Source organism: Benincasa hispida, chromosome 3 (assembly GCF_027475165.1).
Source record: "Benincasa hispida cultivar pf3 chromosome 3, pf3_genome.v1.1, whole genome shotgun sequence".
In the NCBI taxonomy this organism is placed as follows: Eukaryota; Viridiplantae; Streptophyta; class Magnoliopsida; order Cucurbitales; family Cucurbitaceae; genus Benincasa; species Benincasa hispida.
The window spans coordinates 39540776-39562486 of NC_143480.1; the positions used below are offsets into that span (position 1 = coordinate 39540776).

Sequence of the window (21711 nt, forward strand, 5' to 3'; positions counted from 1 at the left end):
TAGGATACAAATTAAAAGACACCTTATTTTCTACTTTTAAACTAAGTAACTAAAGCCCTTTGGTAATCATTAGTTAAAAGGAAAAAAAAGGCCTAATAAACACCCTTTTCAGACTTCCACATTTTAGACAACCAGAATTTAAACGTAATTTGTAATATATATCAAGTGGGTGGTTTAATACGTACCTCCTAAAGCAGATGTAAGTTTATGAAGCCATGACAAACAGGGGTGAGAAATTGAACCAATTATCAATTGGACTTGGGAATTTCAGTTGTAGTTCTCCGCCTCTCGGAAATCAATTTCCCTCCTGGGTGTGTTAAAATTATTCTGAATATTTATTTGATCCCAGTGTCATCCATTGTTGGATTGTGTGTTTTTATATTTTCGAGCTGAATTGTGTTGGAGATGGGAATCATGATCATGATCATCGATGATTGTCTTCTTGGCTTATGTTTAGATGTTGGTTGTATTGGATCTAAATTATTGCATGCTGTAGATGAGGCCAACATGACAACACCAAGATGATACATTACAAATATTATCATAATTTACTTGATGTGACAAAAAGAATAGGCTAAGAAATAAATCAAGATAAAGAAGGTATAAAACTGCCAGGATTTTCTTTCTTGGCTTGTCCAAGATGAGCAAATGATGGTAAACTTTCATATGATTCTTGAGAACCCCCTAACTTTATTATATATAAAAGTGTCACATCTAGTCCTACACATACACCAAATTTATGCCTCACATAATGATGAAGTTTGAAACAAAACAGAGTAAGGTTAGCTAGTAGGCAAACAAACACCAGGGATCACAGCACCAACAGCACTGGTCAACAAGACAGCAGCAGCACAGTGCAGCAAGACTGAGAAATATAAGATAGAGAAAAAACATTAGGTTGTTGTAAACAAACAAAAATGGGTGATATATTTAACGGGGGTTGGGGTTAGATGATTAAAATTACCAAGCCTCTAGGCATCCCGGTCCCTGGGGAGGAGGAGCGGCTGCATATTGTGGCGGCGCCACCACTGGAGGCGGCGGTGGCCCCTGATAGTAACCTTCACCGTAGTAGGGATAAGCATACTTGGTTTGGTTCATCTTTTACTGCGTGCAAATGAGAACCCAGAGCAGATTTTGTGTTGATGGATTGATGGTTCAATGTGAAAGGGGAGGTGATACCAGCATTTGGATTTGTTGTGTTCGTTTGAATTAGAAAGAGAGTTTTTATGGTTGTTGCCAACGTGGCTTAGCCGATTGAAGTGTTGATGACAGGTAGCCATATTTACCGAGTCCGGAATAAACGTGTGAGTTATCCATAGCCGAGTGGAGATAAAGGAATGTTCAATATTTGTTTTAACCCAACACTGGAATTGGAGACGCTGCATTTTAGGTTTTGGTTTTAAATTTTTAATTTTGGTCTCTTTATTTTTGTTTTATTTATTTTCCGACAATAATTTCCTGTTTGGTTGGGCAGTCAAAAGTTCTTTGCCCGTCACAGAATTTTAGACATATACGAGGGGAAAGGAAAGGAGGAAGCCGAGAGAGAGAATTTATTTATTTTTTAATCAATTGTTTTGTTTAATAAATATTGATTTTTTAATTATGTATCTAATAAATATTTATTTGTATAGGTATATATTCACAAATTTATCAGATACGACATTAAAAATTTAGTATCTTTAGACTCAATTTTGTATCTAATAGAATTTATCAGACATTAAAAGTTTAAAACCTTTAAACTCAATATTGTATTTAATAGAATTTATCAGACATGTCATTACAAGTTTAGTACCTTTAGACTCAATTTTATATATAATAGATTTGTAAACATAATCTAAAAATAAAATTGAAAGCTGAATGACATATTTCATATATATAAAGTACATAGATCTATTGACACAAAATTAGAAGTTCAGATACTTATTAGATATTTTTTAAATCAGTATAAACATGATTTCGAGTTTTATAAAGTGTGTAGGTCTAAATAGATGCACAATTAGAAGTTTGGAGACCTATTAAATACTTTTTTTGAATGGAGAGTTGTCTCTCCTTATCACGCTAGCTGGAGAAAAGGGGAGAAATGGATGGTAGGGGCATGATTGAAATCCAATAGGCTATCGTGATCATTAATAGGAAGATTACAAATTCAAGATACCGAATAAATTTCCTAGCTTTTGTATGGATCCATCTCACATCAATAACTCGACCTCTAGCCCCTAGAGGTAATTTTAGACACGTTTTTTTTTTAAATTGGGGGAAGGGGGGAGGGGGAACAAAGCCCTTGGATTTCAAAACAAGGCTGCTATGTTCGAGACTATTGACATTAGTTCCCCTCCCATTGAAGCTTTTGAATTTGCCAATGATGCATCGGGAAAATATAAGGTTAAATAAGGGAAATTCATCCTCATTTGAGAGAACTTTCTCCAAGAATGCAAGTTCTATATGAAATGATAATTAAAAACTTCCAATTACAATCCTAAAATGGCTATTTATAGCCTTACAAGAAAATAAGACAATTAACTAATTAATTATAGGTTTAAATTCTATTTTGGTCACTGAACTTTTAAAACGTTTATTTTAGTCCCTAAATTTTTAAATTGTATACATTATGGTCCTTGTTAATTCTTTATGAATTTGTTAATAGATTGATGACGTGACATCTAGTTTAGAATAAAAATAGATGTATTTAAATTCTCTTAACCATCACTCTTGTTCTAAAAATAAACCTCACGTATTAGTTTTGGAATCATTCTATGGGCTCTCTTTACCAATCTATTTTCTTCACTTATTCGTCCTCATCCCTTCGTAATACTGATTATTAGTAATTGTTCTGTTCTTCTTAATCATTTTCTATGATCTTTTATTACGATTTTCCCCTTTCATTTCTCTCTTCCTATATCTCAAAAGGTGCAAAAATATAACCTTTAAGCTTCCCCTTCTCTCTAAGTTTCAAACTAAAAATATGTCTATGAGAAGTTGGTAAAGCATGACCTTCCCTCTTTCTCTCTCCAAAAAGTTACATGGAAGAGAAACTTCTCTCACTCCCTCTCTATTTTCTCTCACAAAAGTTGAAGAAAACGGCCCAAACTCCTCGCCCTTCTATATTTTCTCTCTCTAAGAAGTTACAAAAAATACAAATCACTCTCTAACAAGTTTCACAAAAACAGATTTATCTAAGAATTTACAGAAACACAAACCTGTGTTCTTTCCCTCAAGAAAGATGGTGGAGGGACAAATTAGGAGAGAATTTTGCATAAATATTAATGGAAAGATGGAGAAATTAGGACTATTCTCTTCGAATAGACCCTCTCAAAAGAATGATGGAATTGTAAGAACCCCTTTTCGACCCTCTCAAAAGAATGAGAGTAGGCCACCAAAATAAAATTCACCTCTTTCCTTGCAACAAATCATCAAACGTGGATATTTTATATATATATATATATATATATATATATATATCTTAAACTAAATGCCACATCACCAACCTGTTAACTAATTAACATAGAATTAACAACAATGACTAGAATGGACACATTTTAAACATTTTAGGGACTAAAATAGATATTTTAAATGTTTAAAGGTCAAAATAGAATAAAACTCAAAATTTATGGATTTAAACCTTAATTCTAAAATACCAACTAAATAAATAATAATCTAAATTAATAATTCAACAAGGAAGATGATAGAAGAGCAAAGAACTCAACAAACAAAACTAATAATGGTTCAATCCTAAAAAAGGAATGACCTCAAAATTGATAGTATAAACACTATATCAGTTGAGCTATGCTTATGCTGGCGACCTGAATGTATTAAGCTAGCAATAATGCAATATCAACCTTATCAGCTTATTAGGATGATGCCTGATATAAAAACTTTAGAAAGTAAAATCATGCATGATAAAAATGAAATATGGATTTTAAAAATTTATAATAAATATCAATTTGTATCTCTATAATTTGTTATATATATTAAAACTCTAAATTAATAATTGTATCAATTTAAACTTTGAACTTTCGTAATGTATCAATTTACACCCTCTTGCAAAGTTTATAATTTTAATCAATTAAACTCCTAATTTTTATAAGCTAATCAATTTAAACCCTTCATTATGATTACCTTTGAAAATTATCCATGTATTAATTCTCAAACTTCTTCAAATGTCGGTTTCACAAATTAGACAATTAGAGTAAATGCATAGACAATTTTCAAAGGAAAATTTGTCCAAGAATCTAAATTTATTCATTTATGAAAGTTTAGAGGTTTAATGGATGCAATTATAAGTTTCACACAAGTTTTTTCAAACGAAACATAATGGAAGATGTAAATTCATACACTTACAAAAATTTAAAATTTAAATCGATCAAACCCCTAGAGTGAGACGTAAATAATAACCAAAAGCTAAGCTTAAACTTTTAAGTTTCTGTCACTAATATGTGAGTCTAATGAAAAATTTTCAATCATTTACCTCTAATATTATCATAAAACTATCTTTTTATTCATTCTTTAAAATTTCAATCTAAACGTTGACCATGTAAACTATAATATGAAACTTGATTAAACATAACAATGTTTTGTTACAATAATACTCATCAAATCAAATGCGAACTTTTAAATTGAGGTATATTTTAATTTGATACGAGCATATACTTTAAGAAGCAACAAACAGAGCATCCTAAGATATTTTATTTCACACACATATACACACTTATACCTGAATTGAAATAATATGCTCTAAATCTCCCAAGCTTATTATATGATCACCAAGAGGAATCACTCTTTTTCCATATTCATCTGCCAAACTAACATGGTTACAAGGATCCACCAATATGCTGCTTTGAACTGATTGCTGCCTCTTCACATGCAAGCGATCAAAGCCAATCAGCTGCCGTTGAGGAGTGCCTCTCAAGACCTTTGGAAACTCAGAGAACAGCATCACCACATGGCTGCCATCAAAGTCACCAATGTTGGTCACTGATAACTTAACTTGAAATCTCAGCAAATCACATGATTCTACTTCCTCGACTTCCATAAAACTCATATTCACTCCATCTCCTATTTGAGGTATTATTCTTCTTCTAGACTTCTCAATTTTCCCCAAAAGTCTCAGCTTCTTTGGTGCTGATAACAACTTATACTTGAAACTTGTGTAACTCAAGCCTTCCCCAAATCCGTAGACTCTATCTCCGGTGTAAAATCGATATGTTCTTCCGGGGTAACCACGAGATGGGTCGGCTCTCATGTGCATATCATTCATAGGAACGTTGGTGAATGATTGTGGATACCATGTTACGGGTAACCTTCCACCTGAGATTTTGTTTGGAAGAAAATATATTACATTACATAAACTGGAAATGAAGCTGATTTTAGAAATATGTTAGGGCAATGTGCTATCTACTTGTGGCCAATCTGAGCTTGGCTCAGTGAATAAGACATTAGTTATCATCCCAAATTGTGAAGTACAAACCTGGGTTATAGTCTCCAAATATGACTTCAGAAAGAGCTTTTCCACCAGCTTCCCCAGGATTCCCGATCCAAAGAATACTTGCAACTCTTGAGTCTTTCTTAGCAAAAGATATATCGAGTGGTCCTCCACCAATGAGCACGAGGATGATCGGTTTCTTACTCACCGATGCCACAGAAGATACAAGGTTCATTTGTTTACCAGGTAGTAAAAGACTAACTCGGTCTAGATCTTCAGTTTCTTGAGATGCATCGAGTCCAGCCACTACAATAACAAAATCAGCTTTTTTGGCTATAAGAATTGCTTCGTCAAATCCATTATCTGAAGCACATGGCACATCAAGGCAACCGGATGCAAAGAATATCGTCTCAACATATTCTTGAAATCCCTCAACAAGGCTCATTGGGCTGCAGGGAACTCCTGATCAACAAAATGAATATTGTGACTAGCTTTAGCTCACCAAGACGAGTGACTACATAAAGAACAAAGGAAGCATATCCTAAGTTCAGCTTCCAATTAATAAACCTTGACGGGGTTAGAAACTCAAGTAACAGAACTATGCAACCGAAAATACATTTTAACTAATACTATAATCAAACTAAAACATAATTAAAGACTAATCAAGAAACCCCCACCTACGTAACCTCCAAGCAATTTGCTTGAATCATTAGCCAAAGATCCAATAACAGTTAAGGAAGGAATGGCATTCTTGTCCAACGGAAGAAATCTGTTTTCATTCTTCAACAGCACAATTCCTTGCCTTGCAGCTTCTAGAGCCAGAGTTTTGTGTTGTGCAGTGCAAACATTTTGTGCTCCCAGCTCCCCAAACTTCCCCTCTCTTGGATTCCCATCAAAGAGTCCGAGACGGATTTGAACCGAAAATAGATTAAGGAGAGCACTATCTAACTCTTCTTCTTTCACCTTCCCTTGATCAATCGCAGATTTAGTATTCCGAAGCATGAATGTACCACAGTTAATATCCAGTCCTACGACCAATTAAATTGTTTATCATCACTTCCTAGAGTAAAGAAAACACCCCAAATTGAATGATACTGGAGGTAGCTAATCCATGGCAGACATAACAATACCGGCTTTGAGAACATCAGCTATAGCATCCTCACGAGTGTCGGCGTACTTTTGATATTCAAAAACTGTTGCTACTGCATCACAGTCCGAGGTGATATACCTGTATTTGCTTGAAACAAGGAATAAAACTCCAACCCAAAACAGCATATTAACTCGTTTATATCGAACGAGTGATAGATTTTCAAACTTTCAAATCTAGGACATCCCCTACTCTACAAATCTTAAAATTCTACTTAGTGCAATAATTAAAGGGAAGTGTTTACCCTTTCAGTCCCCAATCATTTCGAACTTTCTGCAAAAGATCGGGGTTTGCACATGCAGGCACCCCATTAACCGCATTGTAAGAACACATCAAGCAGCTAGCCTTTCCTTGTTGAATACAACTTCTGAAAGGTGGCTGATATGTATCGCCAAGATCTTGCTCTGTTACCTAGTAAAACGAGAGCCAATTAAAGCTAAAACTATAGCAAAGCTCCAAATCTATGTCCTCACAGTTTGAATCGAGATGATTACACCAAGGCATTGTTTGGATTGTCTTTACAAGTGCTTAAAAAGCACTTAGAAAAATCAATTCAAACAGGCCGTAAACCAGTTGAGATCACAGTGGGTAGTTTCAAATCTTCGATCAGGCACCAAACTACTTGAATGAACTAAGCTAAAAATTGGGTGATATTGATACATAGCGAGAAAGAAAGTAAATCTTACCACAGAATCGAAGGTGTACCTAGTGAAATTATTCCATTTCTCCAAGTCGTAAGCAGTGAAATGCTTGCAACAAGCAGAGACCATTAAACTTCCCATCCCATCATCTTCTTCCAATAGCCCATTTTCTTCAAACCCATTTCGAATTTCACGCTTTCTCATCCAATTCCCGCTCTGAAGACCTCTAACAAACTCAATCGAATAAGCCGAAGCAACCATGGGATCTTCACCTGGAGTCTCCTGGCCTCTTCCCCATCTGGGGTCCCTAAAAATGTTGACATTAGGGGCCCAAATTGTTAACCCACATTGCCCAACATTGAACATTGCTCTAGCCTCGACTGCGATCGCGGACCCAATTAAGAACCAGAGAGTTCTATTAAAAGATGCAGCCGTTACGAGGACTTGCGGGAAGGTGGTGGCCGAAGATATGGGGCCGTCGAAGGTGACACCAGGGCCGTTGGTGGCTATGCCATGGAGGCCCTCGGACCACCACTGGTAGGAAGGAATACCCAAACGAGGAATGCTAGAGGCGTTGTTTGAGAGCTGTTGGATCTTCTCTTGAAGAGTGAGCAAAGAGACTATGGCCTGAGCTCTGGCTGTGATGGAGAGGGATTGGTTGCAGAAGGGATAAGAAGGATGGAGAGATAGATTACATGGAAACTGGAGGTCTGAGGATGGTTTGCAGAATTGGAAAAAGAAGAAGAAGAAGAAGAAGAAGAAGAAGAAGATTGATTTCCATGAAATGAACATCTTAAATTTGGAGATGGAAGAAGATGAAAATCGAATCAAATATGGTGATCTACAATTGCATTGTAGCAGTATGAGTTCAGTTGCTTTTTAATTTTTATCCACAAGAGAGGACCACTTGCGTATCAGAGAATATTGTGGATAATTCCATTCCTTCTCTCCCTAAATCACAAAATTTCAAGCTCAAAAACCTGTTTAAATCTTATTTTGGTTTTTAAATTTTCAACAATATTCTATTTGGCTATTAAATTTATAAAAAAGTTCGTCTTAGTATATGAACTTTTAATATTGTTTTGTTTTCATTCCTAAATTTTTAAAATTATTTTTTTTCGTATTTTTGAAAAAGTGCTTATTTTGATCCATGTTATATTAAGATTTTATTAAATCTTTAATAGAATGACAAGATGATTTGTATTCATAAATGATTAGAATACCAAATAAGTTAGTTATGCTAAAAGTCTAGAGTTTTAATTTTGAATAAGATGACAAAGCAAGGGAATTTAAAAGATTTTTAATTCAAAATTTTGATCCTTCACTATTTTGACATGTTGGTGGTTGACATTCTACTTTTAACTTTATTTTGCTCAACACATCTAGAACATAGTCATCTAAACATACGAGCACCTTCATATTTTTATTGAAAAGTTAACATAATTTTAATAGTAGACTAAAATGAACACTTTTAAAAGTTTAGAGACTAAAATAAATATTTTTTAAAGTTTAGAGATCAAAATAAAATAAGATTCAAAATTTAAGAACTAAAACAGGGTTTAATCCATTAAAATTTTAATCAATTTTAGAAGCATTTCAGTTCAATCATTCAACTTTGAAAATTTTCTAAATAATACATAAATTATGTTACTTCAGATGAATGATAACAAGTTATTTTTTTTATATGGTTGAAAGTTGTAAAGAATTCGATATCTTACGGTCTTCTCATTTATTCAATATATCATAGCATCAACTTTTGTCCTCCAATTTCACAAAAGTTAAAATGAAACTTGTAAAAGTTGGACTATAATGGAAATTCACTTAAAAGTTCAATTTTTTTTTTTCTTTTTCTCCAAAAAGGTTAAGTTACGTAAATGGAATCCCATGGGATATGATTTGTTAAAAATTGATCATAGTTTATGTATATACACAAATTGAGGATAATAATATGTCAAATAATAGAAATAGAAAGAGGTTTCTCTCAGAGTATAAATCACTAAATAAAGACACCAATATTAATTGAAATATAATTTAATAGATAACCACACCAATTGTTAATGTTAATATAAATCATTAAATAAAAACACCCATATTAATTGAAACATAATTTAGTAGATAAATATACCTATCGTTAATGTTAATATAAATCACTAAATAAAGATATCCATATTAATTTAAACATAATTTAATAGATAAATAAATGGTTATTTGTAATAGATAGTAAAATAAAGGAAAAAATATAGAAATATATAACCATAAATGATTATTTGTACATGGTTATTTCTTTCTTTTTTTTTTTTATTTTTTTCTTTCCTTTCTCTATTTTTGCTTCTTCTCTTCTCTTTTTTTTATTTTTTATTTTCTTTTCTTTCTCCATTTTTTACTTCTTCCTTTTTTTTTCTTTTTAATTTTCTTTCATTTCTTCAATTTTTGCTTCTTCTCTTTCTTTCTGTCTTTCTTTTTTTTTCTTTCATTTCTTCAATTTTTGCTTCTTCTCTTTCTTTCTGTCTTTCTTTTTTTTTCTTTCTTATTCGATTTTTACTTCTCTCCTTTTATTCATAAGAATTATGAGGCCGAATTTCATACCCAAGACTTGAAATTGCCTAATTCATAAGTGACTTAACACCAATAAGTCAATCATGAAGTTTGATTATTATAACGAAATACTAAATATAAATAGAAAATGAAAGTCTATGAATGGTAAACATTAATATTTTCCATCATTGATTCTTTGATGATTTTTTACACGGTTAATAGCCACTTATAGAAGCCTGTCATCGATAGCCAACTTAGTGAATTTAATTAGTAAAGTTGAATCTCAGACTAAAGTGTAAGTTGAATGCCTATAAGTTATCACTAATAGGTTTGTTAGTGATAGAAGCTATCAATAATGGCATGTTATTTAATGGTAAAAAAGAATGATAGAAGTTATCTCTAATAGCATGTTATCAATGATAAAAGTGATCACCGATAACTCCAATATAAGTGCTATCAGTGATATCGATGATGGAACTTAAGTGATACCCATATATCGATGATATCAATGACATAAAAGTCAATTCCATTTGATAAAGGTCTAACATTGATAGTCACGGCTAAAAGCTATCGGTAATAGCCACTGATTGAAGCGATCAATGATTACCATAACTATCAGTGATATGACTTAGGTATATCTCAAAAAAATGAATGATATTAATGATATTGGTGATGTGACTTGGGTGCATATTAGAGATAATCCCTTATAGACCTCTTATTGATAGACTTCTATCACTTATAATTTTAAATGTTAATCTTTGAAAGATGATAGTTTCCTTTCAAAAGTTGATTACTACTTATAAAAGTCTATCATTGATATCCATTGATAGCCTTAGGCGTTAATATTTCAAGTTTGATTCCAAATTTTCAAGTATTTCAATGATAGCCATTGAAAACTGATAGCAAATTAAAAGGTGATATTTCAAGTGTTACTATTTTAAGGTTGTATTGAAATTTCTCAAATTGAAAGATCGATGATAGTAACTATCAATAATAGTAACTAATAGTAGCTATAAGTAGTTATCACTTATAGGTGCTATTAGTTGATATCATTGATAGTTACTATGAGTGATAGTTTTCAATTTGAGAAAAACGGAAGAAGATATCTGACTGCTTGTGGGCTTTTTGGTCATTTACCTATATAGTTATCACTGATAGCTGCTATTAGTGATATCTGGTGCTAATTTTATACAATATTCCTAATATGTTTATCCTTATTTTACATCTTTTATTATTTTGAGTAGGATTGTTATTTGTACAATCAACTTTAAATAAACTGGTTGATAATGTTAATGGTTTGAACTAACAAACAAACAAAATTTGTTAGAGACATTGAGCTAAGTAGGACTCAATGGGCCAAGAATCCAAAATGGGCTGGACTAAATATTTGAGGGGTGCGCTAGGCCAAGCAACGCAAGGACGTCAAGGAAAAAAATAAGGGCTTTTGACACATATAATCTAATTATATAGATTTAATTACAAAATTGTCTTAAACTTCCTACTTTTTTCATGAATAACCTAATGGGATGAATATTACACAAAACTCTAACTCAAATGTCTATATCATCCTCCATGAATTTCAAACATTTTGAAAAATAATAATAAGAAAAGATACATATGGAATAAAAAATACCATATTCATATGCCTTAAATGAATTTTTGAATATTCGTATGAAAAAAATAGAGTTTCAAACATTTTAAAAAGTAATAAGAAGAAAAAAAAAAAGACACATATAGAAAAAAAAAATCATATTCACACGTCTGACAATCATTAATAACTCACACATAAAAGTCACATAGATTATAGCACATAGTATATATGAGATTTATTTATACATTTTGTTTTCAATTTCAAATATACATGAATATATTTCAAATAATCTAAAGATGTCATATATCTTAGTATAATATACATGTGTATATATGACAAAATATGTAAAATATATATTTCAATAGAAACGAAACTAACATTAAAATATGAGGTATATATTTTATAAAACCTTCAATTTGTATTTGTTTTAAATACATTTCAAATAAACTTCATATATATGTGAAATAATATTGTATATATTTGAAATAAAAATTGTATATATACATGTAAGTGAAAGAATAAAGTAATATTTATTAAATACTCATCCAAAACGAACAAAAACTTAACAAAAAAAATATCCCTAAATTGATGGGATAAATACTATATAAGTAGTGAGAGAATAAAATAATATTCATCAAATAATATCCCATATTAATTACAAGATATACTGAATTATTTGATAATACAAATTTTTTAATATTTAATTGAATTTTCAATTAATATTAAATTATAAGAATTTTAAAACTTTAATAAGAGAGAGAAATTAGGGTCGGCAAAAATCCCCACGCGGTCGGGTCCCTGCGGATCGAGGTGGAAAATCTCCGTCTGATCGGAGATGGGGTCAAACCAGAGACCCAAAACAGGTCCCCAAACTGGAGACCTAAAATGGGGCCCCGAACCAGACACAGGACGGGGATGGGGAGAGACCCCGCCCCAAATAGTTTTTTTTTTTAATTTTTTAATACATATATTTATTTATATGTATATATTTTATTTACTATATATATATATATATATATATATTATAATACAATCAACTTCAACTTTTTATTAAATTTTAAAATAAAGAAATGTTAAATATTTTTATTATTAATTTAAATAAATAAAACAATAATAATTCAAATTTTAGGAGTATTAAGGTTATTTATCTGAAAATTAGGACAAAATCTAGATAGAAATTTCGTTTGTGAACTAGGTTAATAAAACTTTAAAAAATAAATAAATAAAGATTTTTTACATAAAATACTTTATATACCTATATTACATTAATGTGTTTTACCTTCTACTTTTTTTACATAAATAACCTATTACACTCCATATTTTTACTAATATTAGTGGTTTTCTACTATTGAAGGTTCATCCATATATATACATATTAAATAATAAAAACAAAACAAAAGCATTGCATTGCAACAAGAGAGCGGTGACGATTATCGTATGCAAGGGTTTGTGTTCAGGTGGATGGTGATTCGTTATTGCCCTCTTTAGTCACTGTTAGAATGCAGAGTCATGAGTTTATTATTCCAGTAGTGTATGAGTTGAAACCTCGTAGATGTGCTTGTTGTGGTTCCTTTGGGCATACTGGGGTTGCGTATGAGAAACAAGGTGTGGCAAAGGGTCAGGAATTGTGTATTGTGAGGGTTAATGAAGGGCGTTTGAGAGAGAATAAGGTACTTAAGAGTGTGAGAAAGGGGCAGGATTTGGGTATTGGTGGGAGAGAAGTTAGCCCAGTGGTTGGGAATAGGCGTGCAAGGAGTGATGACGAGTTTACTATGATTAATCGTCGTCGGCGTGATAAAGAAGGTATAGGGCACAGGGGTGGTAGTGGGTCATCGGGTTCAACGTTCTTGAGGAGCATAGTAGTTTATGGATCCCTTGGAATTATGGGATTGTAAAGCATGTTGACGAACTTAATCAGTTTGACGTTTTGTGTGATGGGGGGAGGAGGGGAGTTTCGTTGGCACTGGCTTTAATGCAAGGAGATCCTGATCCGTTGTCCGTTATGGAGAGGATGTTCGAAAGTTTGGACAAAAGCCAATGGGAAGTGGTAGGTGTGATTTCTTGCAAGATTCATGATTTAGTGTTCCTGGAATGTTAGGGGATTGAATGACCCTGACAAGTGTAGGGTGGTGGCAGACTTCCTGGTGTCCTCTTCTGTTACTTTTTATTGTTTGCTTAAGACGAGGGTTCGTCGCGAGAACTTTCATATGGTGGTGATGCTTGAAGGTGTGTGTGTAGTTATAGTGGGTGGGGAGTTGGGAGGATTTGGGTGATGTGGTAGAAGAGTGTCTATGATATTTTTACAGATGTCAGTGGGGATCATTTCATTTCTGGAACCTTGGTGAATATTGTACCTAATGCTAGGATACATATTGGTGTTGTGTATGCCTCTAATCACGTGAGTGAGAGGAGGAACTTGTGGTCTCAATTGATTGATGTGTGTGCCTCGTGGCAGCTTCCTGGAGTTCTTCCAAAGGATTTTAATGCTATTCGTAGTAGTTTGGAGGATTTTGGAGGTTGCCCTAGCTTAAGAGAGATGGAGAAGTTTGATGGGATATTGTTGGAGGCGGATCTAGTTGAGTTGGGTGTGATAGGTATCTGGTTTACTTGGACTAGTAAAATTCAGGAGAATGGTATCTTGCGCCAGTTGGATCATTGCTTGTCTAATGAGGTTTGGAAGGTAGCTTTTCCATATTCGAAGATTAGGGTTGGTCAGTGGGGAATTTCTGATCATAGCTCTCTTTTGGTTCTACAGGGGAGACGAGGAGTAGGCCGCCTCCTACGTTTCGCTATTTTTCTCATTGAATAAAGGCTGATGGTTTTATTGATACTATCAAGTTAGTGTGGAGAAGGTCAAAGGATGTGTTTCCCATGGTTAGCTTTGTGCAAAATTTGAAGGCAGTGAAGCGGGTTTTACGTGCATCATTTGGTAGACGTATCTCTGTGTTATCTGTGTTGGGTTTGATGCCCTAAAGTCTCGTGTTCTATAGTTTGTAAATAGTTTGTATGATATTTTCTTCACATCTTGTATTTTTGCTCATTTTCTTTACCTTAAACCAATAAACATAAAATTCCTGGTTAACTGTATGTGACTCAAGCATGTATGTGGTGATATACAAGTAGATCATGTCTGGAGTGATAACTAAAATGGTCTGTAGTATATGGATATAGGAGGAAACCTCCTGATAAAGCTACGGATGCGGCCCGCTTTGTGGACTGGTCACAAGTGTTGTGACTTGTCACAGATGGTCTGATCTTGATCATTCGTGTTGGGGACATGCGAGCGGGGGCATTCTATACAAAGAGTTTGTATAAGACCTGACCACGAAGTGTTAACGTCTCGTTATATAACACCACTCATGATAAAGACTTTACTTTACTAGGATGACCATAGGTAACATGACCTCAATCCTGAGTGAGTTGGGAACTCTTGCCATTAAAGGTGGTCCTTTGATTTGTATGGGTGCGAGTGGCCAGGTCACCGATTTAAACCTACCATTTTAAGGATTCGTCTGATTTGGGAGTTGGGAACTCAACTACACAAGATGTAATTCACTCTTTCCCCGAGGCAGGGGTAAGTAGATAAATTGCTCCCTTAAGGGCTGATTTCGGGGCTTCAACGACGTGGCGCCACACACCCTCTCTTGGCCCGAGAGGTGTTCACACATAGTTGGACTATGTTGTATTGTTCATTAGAGGAATCAGTGGTACTTAAGAAGTGAGATGTAACTACAGAGGTAAAATGGTAATTTGGCCTAGCTGTACTTACGAGCATCTGTGAAGGGTCATCGTACTCATGATAGGTTATATCTGATGGACACAGAAATATATCTGTGGTAAGAAAAGTTCAGCTGTTGGTCTTTAGTGGAATGCCTGACAGTTAACGGATGGTGGATCTCGTGGCTAAAGAGTTTAGTCAGCTATTCACGGACCGTTAGAGCTTCGAGCCACAAGTCCATTAGGTCCTTTGGGTAGCTTGAATAAAGTCGAGAACCAGTGTTTGGGTTAATTTGAAATGTTCAAATTGACAAGAGGAAGTTCGATTATATATGATATAAGTGGATTGATTAATTATATATGATATAATTGGTTAAATGTATGAGATGCATTATTTTGGAGGAAATTAGATATAAATATGATTTATATTAAGTAGAGGAGAAAATACAATAGTAGATATGTGATATCAAACTATATGACAAAAATATAATATGATTATATTTATCATTAATTAATTGGTTAATTATATGAAAATTAAGCCAATTTTCACGTTTGGACATGGGTTAGTGGGGCACCATCGGCTATTGTAACCGATTACATAAAATGAAATTTGTTTCATTTTTTGAATCGTTCATTCGTTCAATCGTCAAATCATCCAAAAGAAATAAAGAGAGAGCGTGCGTTGATAGAAAAGAAAACGATTGCTTAAGAATTTCGAGAGCCTATATGATAGTCCTCTCCGCCTAAACGATCATCCACTTCGTGCCTAAACGATCGTACACAAGTTCTTACACGATCGCATAGCTTCTCTAAATGATCGTATAGTGTGCCGATTTTGCAAAACGATTGTATACCTAAACGATCGTTTAGTAAAATCTACACGATCTTGTAGCTTCTCCTAAACGATAAGCATTTTGCTATGCGATAACGCCTTTTTTCCCTCCCACTTACTTATCGCCTACACGATCTGTGCTTTTTCATTTCTCTTCCAAATTTACCAAAGATCACGCTTTGGGTTCTCACTCCGAGAATACTTGGGGCTTTTTTCTGATGGTGTCGTCCTCGCGGCGTTCGTGTTTGTGCGATAGTGCGTACGGCTATAGTCGACGTTGCTGCTGGGCGTTGGTTGATCCATTGGAGGGTTCCGCTGCATTGAGTTCCAAAGTTTGAAGAACATCTTCAACTGGTATGGTATTCTCTCTCTTGGTTTATTTCTTGTTTATAGCATGCCGATAATTAGTATTTACTTGCATAACTATACGGTTGAGTGTATATTATTGTATTTCGATCACTATGAGATCAGAGCGATCTGAACGCGCTCATGGAACTTTTCGGTAATAGATCCTTCAATCTGATGAGGTGTGGGTGGCTAGGTAGATTATGGAGGCTGTCAGGTGTAGGTGGAGAGGGATCCTCACTCAGAGTCGATATGTGTGGAGGTGGCTCGGGCCACGAGGTGTTCCGATTAGTGGCTAGATTGGAGGAGGCGTCGCTCCGACAGAAGACTAAGGTGAGATGGTTGGAGTTAGGTGATTTGAACACGACATTTTTTCATCGCTATGTTCGATCTCGTCGCAGTTGCAGTGGTTTATCTACGGTTACGAATTCTGGGAGGACTCACTAACAGTGCATGATAAGGTTGCAGGGGTGGCGGTTGAGTTCTTTCGAGGTATTTTGGGGTCTCAGCCTATGAGGTATAAGGATCTTACTGTCCAGTTTGGGGATATTGTGCAGTTCAACTGGTCCGAGAAGGGGGTGGAGGCGCTGGGTCGTCCAGTGAGTCGGGATGAGATTCAGAAGGCTTTATTCTCGATGAAGTCTGGAAAGGCTACTAGGCCTGATGAGTTTTCAATGTATTTTTACAGAGCTGCTTGGAGTTTGGTTGGGGATGATTTCTGTGATACTGTGCTGAACTTTTTTTAGTCTTGTTACCTGCCTGGTGGAGTTAATTTTACTGCTATTACTCTCATCTCAAAGAGGTGGGGAGCTGAACGTATAGAGGAGTTTCGTCCTATTTCTTGTTGCAATGTTGTATATAAGTGTATCTCGAGGATCTTAGTTGAGAGATTGAAGTTGTGGTTCCCTTCTTTCATTAGTGGTAACCAGTCTGCGCTTGTTCCTGGTAGGTCAATTTTCGATAACATTTATTGTGTCAGGAGCTTGTGGAGGGCTATAAGGAGAGTAGAGAGAATCCACGTTGTGTGTTGAAGGTAAACCTTCAGAAGGCGTACGATTTGGTCAATTGGGATTTTCTGTTTGGTGTGTTACTGGCTATAGATTTTCCCCTTCAGTTTGTTAGTTGGGTGACGGCTTGTGTTACGTCACCTATGTTCTCTGTGATGATTAATAGTTCCCTTGAGGGATTTTTTCCTGGTAGGAAAGGGTTAAGGAAGGGGGGGTCCGTTGTCTCCTTTTTTTTTTGTGATGGTGATGGAGGTCTTGTCCAGATTGTTGAATAAACCTCCTGTGTGGTTTAGGTTCCAGGATCAATGTGAGCATATCGGCCTAACTCATTTGGTTTTTGCAGACGATTTGATGATTTTTTGTGCAGCTGAGAGAGATTCTTTGGAGTTTGTGAGGCAGGTCCTGACGGATTTTGTAGGGCTATCTGGGTTTGTTTCAAAATTTGGGAAGAGTTCTATGTTTGTTGCGAGTGTGGAGCCTGATGAGGCGGAGGAACTAGTTGTGTTTATGGGATTCTCTCTTGGTTCGTTGCCTATTACATATCTGGGGTTACTGTTATTAGTTGGTCGATTGAGGGTTGTGGATTGTATGCCTTTAATATAGAGGATTACAGCTCGTATTAGAAGTTGGGTGGCGCGGTCCCACTTTTTTGCTGGGAGATTATAGCTTGTTAGGTCTATTTTACAGTCCTTTCAAGTGTTTTGGCGTAGCATCTTCATGTTGCCTGCGTGTGTAACTTATGATGTTGATCGTCTTTTACGTAGTTATTTATGAAAGAGAAGTGCGGTCAGTTAAGGTGGTGTACGGGTGGCGTGGGATGAGGTGTGCTTGCCGTTGGGAGGGGGGTTGGGTGTGAAACATGTGGCTTCATTGAATCAGGCTGCTATTATGAAGCTGCTCTAGCTTCTTTTAATTAAATCAGGTTCATTATGGGTGGTATGGGTAGAGGCGTATGTTTTGTATGGATGGTCTTTGTGGGCTGTTTGGAGTGAGGTTGAGAGGTCTTGGTGCTTGAGGGCTATCTTGTGTTATAGAGAAAGATTCAAGTATCTGGTTTGTTTAATGGTCGGCGATGGACGGTCTTGTTTTGTTTGGTGAGATCCTTGGTTGCCGAAAGGTGCAATTTTGGATTCATATGGGTCTACAGTGGTTTAAGATACAGGTAATAGTTTAGAGGCGAGGTTGTCGGAGTTCTTAGATAGTGAGGAAGGTTGGAGGTGGCCTACAGTGAATTAGGAGTTTCTTGAGATCTGGGTCTTATTTAAGCAGTGGGGTCTAGGGTAAGGGGGGATGATTATTGGGTTTGGGAGTAGAGTGCTAATGGTGGCTTTCTATCGGTAGTGCATGGGAGAGTTCGTCGTCCTAGGGTGCCTTGGGATAGTATTTTGTGGGTGGAAGGTGGTATTCTACGCCACTCTTTCTGCGCATGGTTAGTTGTGAGGGACAAGTTGGGTACGCAGGATTGGTTGAGGAGCTGGGTGTGTTGTCAAAGAGGGGTGTCTTCTGTGTGGGGGAGGTATAGAGTCTCGGGATCATTTTTCGAGTGTGGGTTTGGGAGAGAGGTGTGGTTTAGTGTTTTGCGCCAATTGGGTTCGTCGCATCAGGTGGCGAGTTGAGATGTTGAATTGATTTGGTTGTGCCATGTGAGGTCGGGAAAGGGGGTGCATAGTAAATTGTTCTGTGTATTCTGGTGTGCTTTCATCTATTACATCTGGCAAAAACGTAATTGGCGGCTACATGGAGGTCAACCGAGGTCGGTGTTTGCTTTGTTTCACCTTATGGTCTTTACGGTTCGTGCTCAAGCTGCTTCCTGGTTGGTTGATCTTCTTGGTCTTATCTAGCATGTTTACGGTTGCTTTTCTTCTTTTTGAACTTGATGTTGCTCTTTATTTTGTTGTTGTCCCTAGTTGTGGGGTTTTGGTTTCTTTTCTCTGGTTTTCTCCCTCATGTTTTGGGGGTTTTTTACGTTTATGTTTGGTTATCTTCTGGCTTTTATCTTGTTGCCTATGTTTGCGTATTGTTGCCCTGTCTTTGCTTGTGCTTTATTGCTTTGATGCCTTGTGGTGAAGAAAATTATGGATCGCATATGTGTGATGAATGTCTTAGGTTATGTGTTTGTTTTCATGCGTCGGTGGTCATGAGTTGGAATGGAAAGTATGCGAATCACTTATGCAATGACCATGCATTCCTATCAAGTTTTCCTACGCTCTCGCCAAGTATAATGAGATCGCAAGTTTCTTGGATGATCCGAGGTCGAACTCATGGACTTGTAGCTAAATGTTATGCGGTAATGTGTTTGCGGCGAAGAATAAAAGAATGTTAAGGGTTATGAGCCATGCGCTACTCCTACTCCTAACTATCAGATTAAGCGATGGAAGTATGACCTACAGGTAGAGACACAACAACTGTTAACGCGTAGTAAAATGCATGAAAAATAAGATAAAATGGCGAGGATCTCTTTACTGCAACACTAAGCTTGACCGCAATGGCAACCCCAGCCAACGCATGCTATGCGATCATGCTATACACTTGATGAAGACGCATGCGATGTATATGCGATAGTGTCGCGAGGCCTTATTTCTAAGTCTTATTCTCGCTCACGTGCTCTCACACATAAGCAAGATGACCGCATACCACCATGTCCTACTTAAAGGATGCATACGCTATGTAGTAGCAAACGGAGCTTATTCCTAAGTTCCCCATTCTTTCTTATTCGATCCAATCCGCTCTCTTGAGTCTAGATTTGGTTTTTAGACTACTCTTCCAAGTATGCCTAAATGATGAATGATGCGCTCATAAGACAAGGTAATCACATAAACATAGTTGATGTAAGATTATTCCTATCTCTAGTGAACACTTGCTTACTCTTAATGCGATCAACTACTTACCCTCCCCGACAATTGGTTGCTGCTGATTCTACTCATAAACAAGCATTGCGTCCGCTTATAGACAAGCGTTGCTACAGCTTCACACTAAACAAATAAGGTTTTCTCACAACACTTGTGCAATGCACATCTCCCAGTGGTTTCCTACATGCTTCATATTCCTATACCGCACGATTAAGTATGCGATACTCTAGCAGTCTTACTTCGTGATGCAATGAAAGTAGATGATGCTAAGTAAATGAAGATGGAGATGGAATCGAAGGAAAATATAGAAATGCATTGATCACAAAATGTATTAATCTCTTAAGCCACAATGTAATACAATACAAAGATAGAAGAGAAATGGAGGGCCAGATGGAAGCAATGTCTTGCTTCTATCAGATGTATGTCAAGGCTGCCGGTGGTGCCATGGATGGACGATGGAGTAGACTCTCTCGAACTCTAACTCCGGTGAAGGCTTCGGTCGTCACTCAGAATGATTGAAGGGGTGAAGAACTCTCAAGATTATCTTCTCACGCTTTGGTCTGGATCACTTGGATCCGCCCTAAGGCAGGGAACCTCAGGCGAAAAACCTTAGATAATTTGAAGTTTTGCTCAACGGCTTCTATTTATAAAGCTTGATCGTCGACAACATTAATGGTCCTTCTCTGAAATTCCATAGCTAACGGCGTGATGGACGTGATGGATCTGCTCTGAATCTCTGCTACTAACAGCGTGGTAGGTGAAATGTCAATATCACCTTTTGATACTCCCGAGATATGCGTTCATGCTTGGTTTCTGGAGTATCAACGCATTCCACCACCCTTGCGGTCATCCCTTTATTATGGTTATTATTCTGTAGCCGCAATCTCTCTGCACTGACCGCATTTGCTTGACAGCCGCAACTTCTATACGATGAACGCATGCGATTAATGGTCGTAACATCCATGCGTCGAACATATGTGTTCGCCTCTGCGATGGAGAGATTCCCCGCATGCAGTCGTCTTTGCGATAGCCTGGCTTCCGCACATGCGATCGATTTCTGCGTTTGCTACAGAAATAAACGATTGAACGCATAATAACGCATAATAGTGGGTTAGCGGAGATTCTTAATGCCGATCGATGCAAGCTCGTTTTCTCATGAATTCTTAATATAATCGTCGCGTCTTCTAGTTAACAACCCTAATTCTAAATAAAAGGCCTATAATGACGTGCATTTCTGCCCATCATCACCTTGATCCCGGGCTATGGGATCCTCCTTGTTGTTGTATAATAATATCATCTATTCTAAAAAAAACATTTTCTCTCTCTAAAAAACGTTAATCTCCCCATTCTCTCTCTTTCATTCATGTTCGTCTACTCAATTCTCTCTCCCCTATTAATATGCCTATTATGGAAAAGTTAAATCTCCTACTCTTTCTTCTTATTTATTCCAATTGAATCTCTCCCCTACCATTGACGAGCAACCTAAGGTTTTCATTGTTGGTTTTTTATTCTATTTAATTTATTTGGGTTTCTTCTATATATATATATGGGAGTTTATATGAATAAAGTATGAGTTTATCTGATATAAACAATAACGAAAATCTCGTTATCAGTATTAATATCGATAA

The 21711-nt window shown here is 36.0% G+C and overlaps 2 protein-coding genes across 2 annotated transcripts; one reads left to right on the plus strand and one right to left on the minus strand.

Moving 5' to 3' along the window:
• Positions 1–4532: 4532 nt before the first annotated feature.
• Positions 4533–8181, minus strand: LOC120073815 (Glycosyl hydrolase family protein). Its single transcript, XM_039026676.2, has 6 exons — positions 7253–8181; positions 6811–6977; positions 6550–6647; positions 6097–6447; positions 5465–5881; positions 4533–5304 (listed from the first exon to the last, which is right to left on the minus strand). Exons 1-6 carry the CDS (start codon positions 7997–7999, stop codon positions 4706–4708), a joined length of 2379 nt encoding a protein of 792 aa, XP_038882604.1. The 5' UTR covers positions 8000–8181; the 3' UTR covers positions 4533–4705.
• Positions 8182–16371: 8190 nt separating this feature from the next.
• LOC120073552 (uncharacterized) lies at positions 16372–17837 on the plus strand. The gene is made up of 4 exons (XM_039026384.1): positions 16372–16560; positions 16629–16955; positions 17207–17433; positions 17528–17837. The coding sequence occupies exons 1-4, from the start codon at positions 16372–16374 to the stop codon at positions 17835–17837; spliced, it is 1053 nt and encodes a 350-aa protein (XP_038882312.1).
• The last annotated feature ends 3874 nt before the right edge of the window (positions 17838–21711 follow it).

Bases quoted from the DNA above. Each gene is read 5' to 3' on its own strand.
- LOC120073815 (XM_039026676.2), bottom strand. From the start codon at position 7,999: ATGTTCATTTCATGGAAATCAATCTTCTTCTTCTTCTTCTTCTTCTTC. The intron at 6,978-7,252 runs GTAAGATTTACT...TCGTTTTACTAG, and splicing joins GGTACACCTTCGATTCTGTG to GTAACAGAGCAAGATCTTGG. The intron at 6,448-6,549 runs GTATTGTTATGT...AATTGGTCGTAG, and splicing joins AGCTGATGTTCTCAAAGCCG to GACTGGATATTAACTGTGGT.
- LOC120073552 (XM_039026384.1), top strand. From the start codon at position 16,372: ATGGAACTTTTCGGTAATAGATCCTTCAATCTGATGAGGTGTGGGTGG. The intron at 16,561-16,628 runs GTGAGATGGTTG...ATCTCGTCGCAG, and splicing joins CGCTCCGACAGAAGACTAAG to TTGCAGTGGTTTATCTACGG. The intron at 16,956-17,206 runs GTGCTGAACTTT...TTATTGTGTCAG, and splicing joins GGGATGATTTCTGTGATACT to GAGCTTGTGGAGGGCTATAA.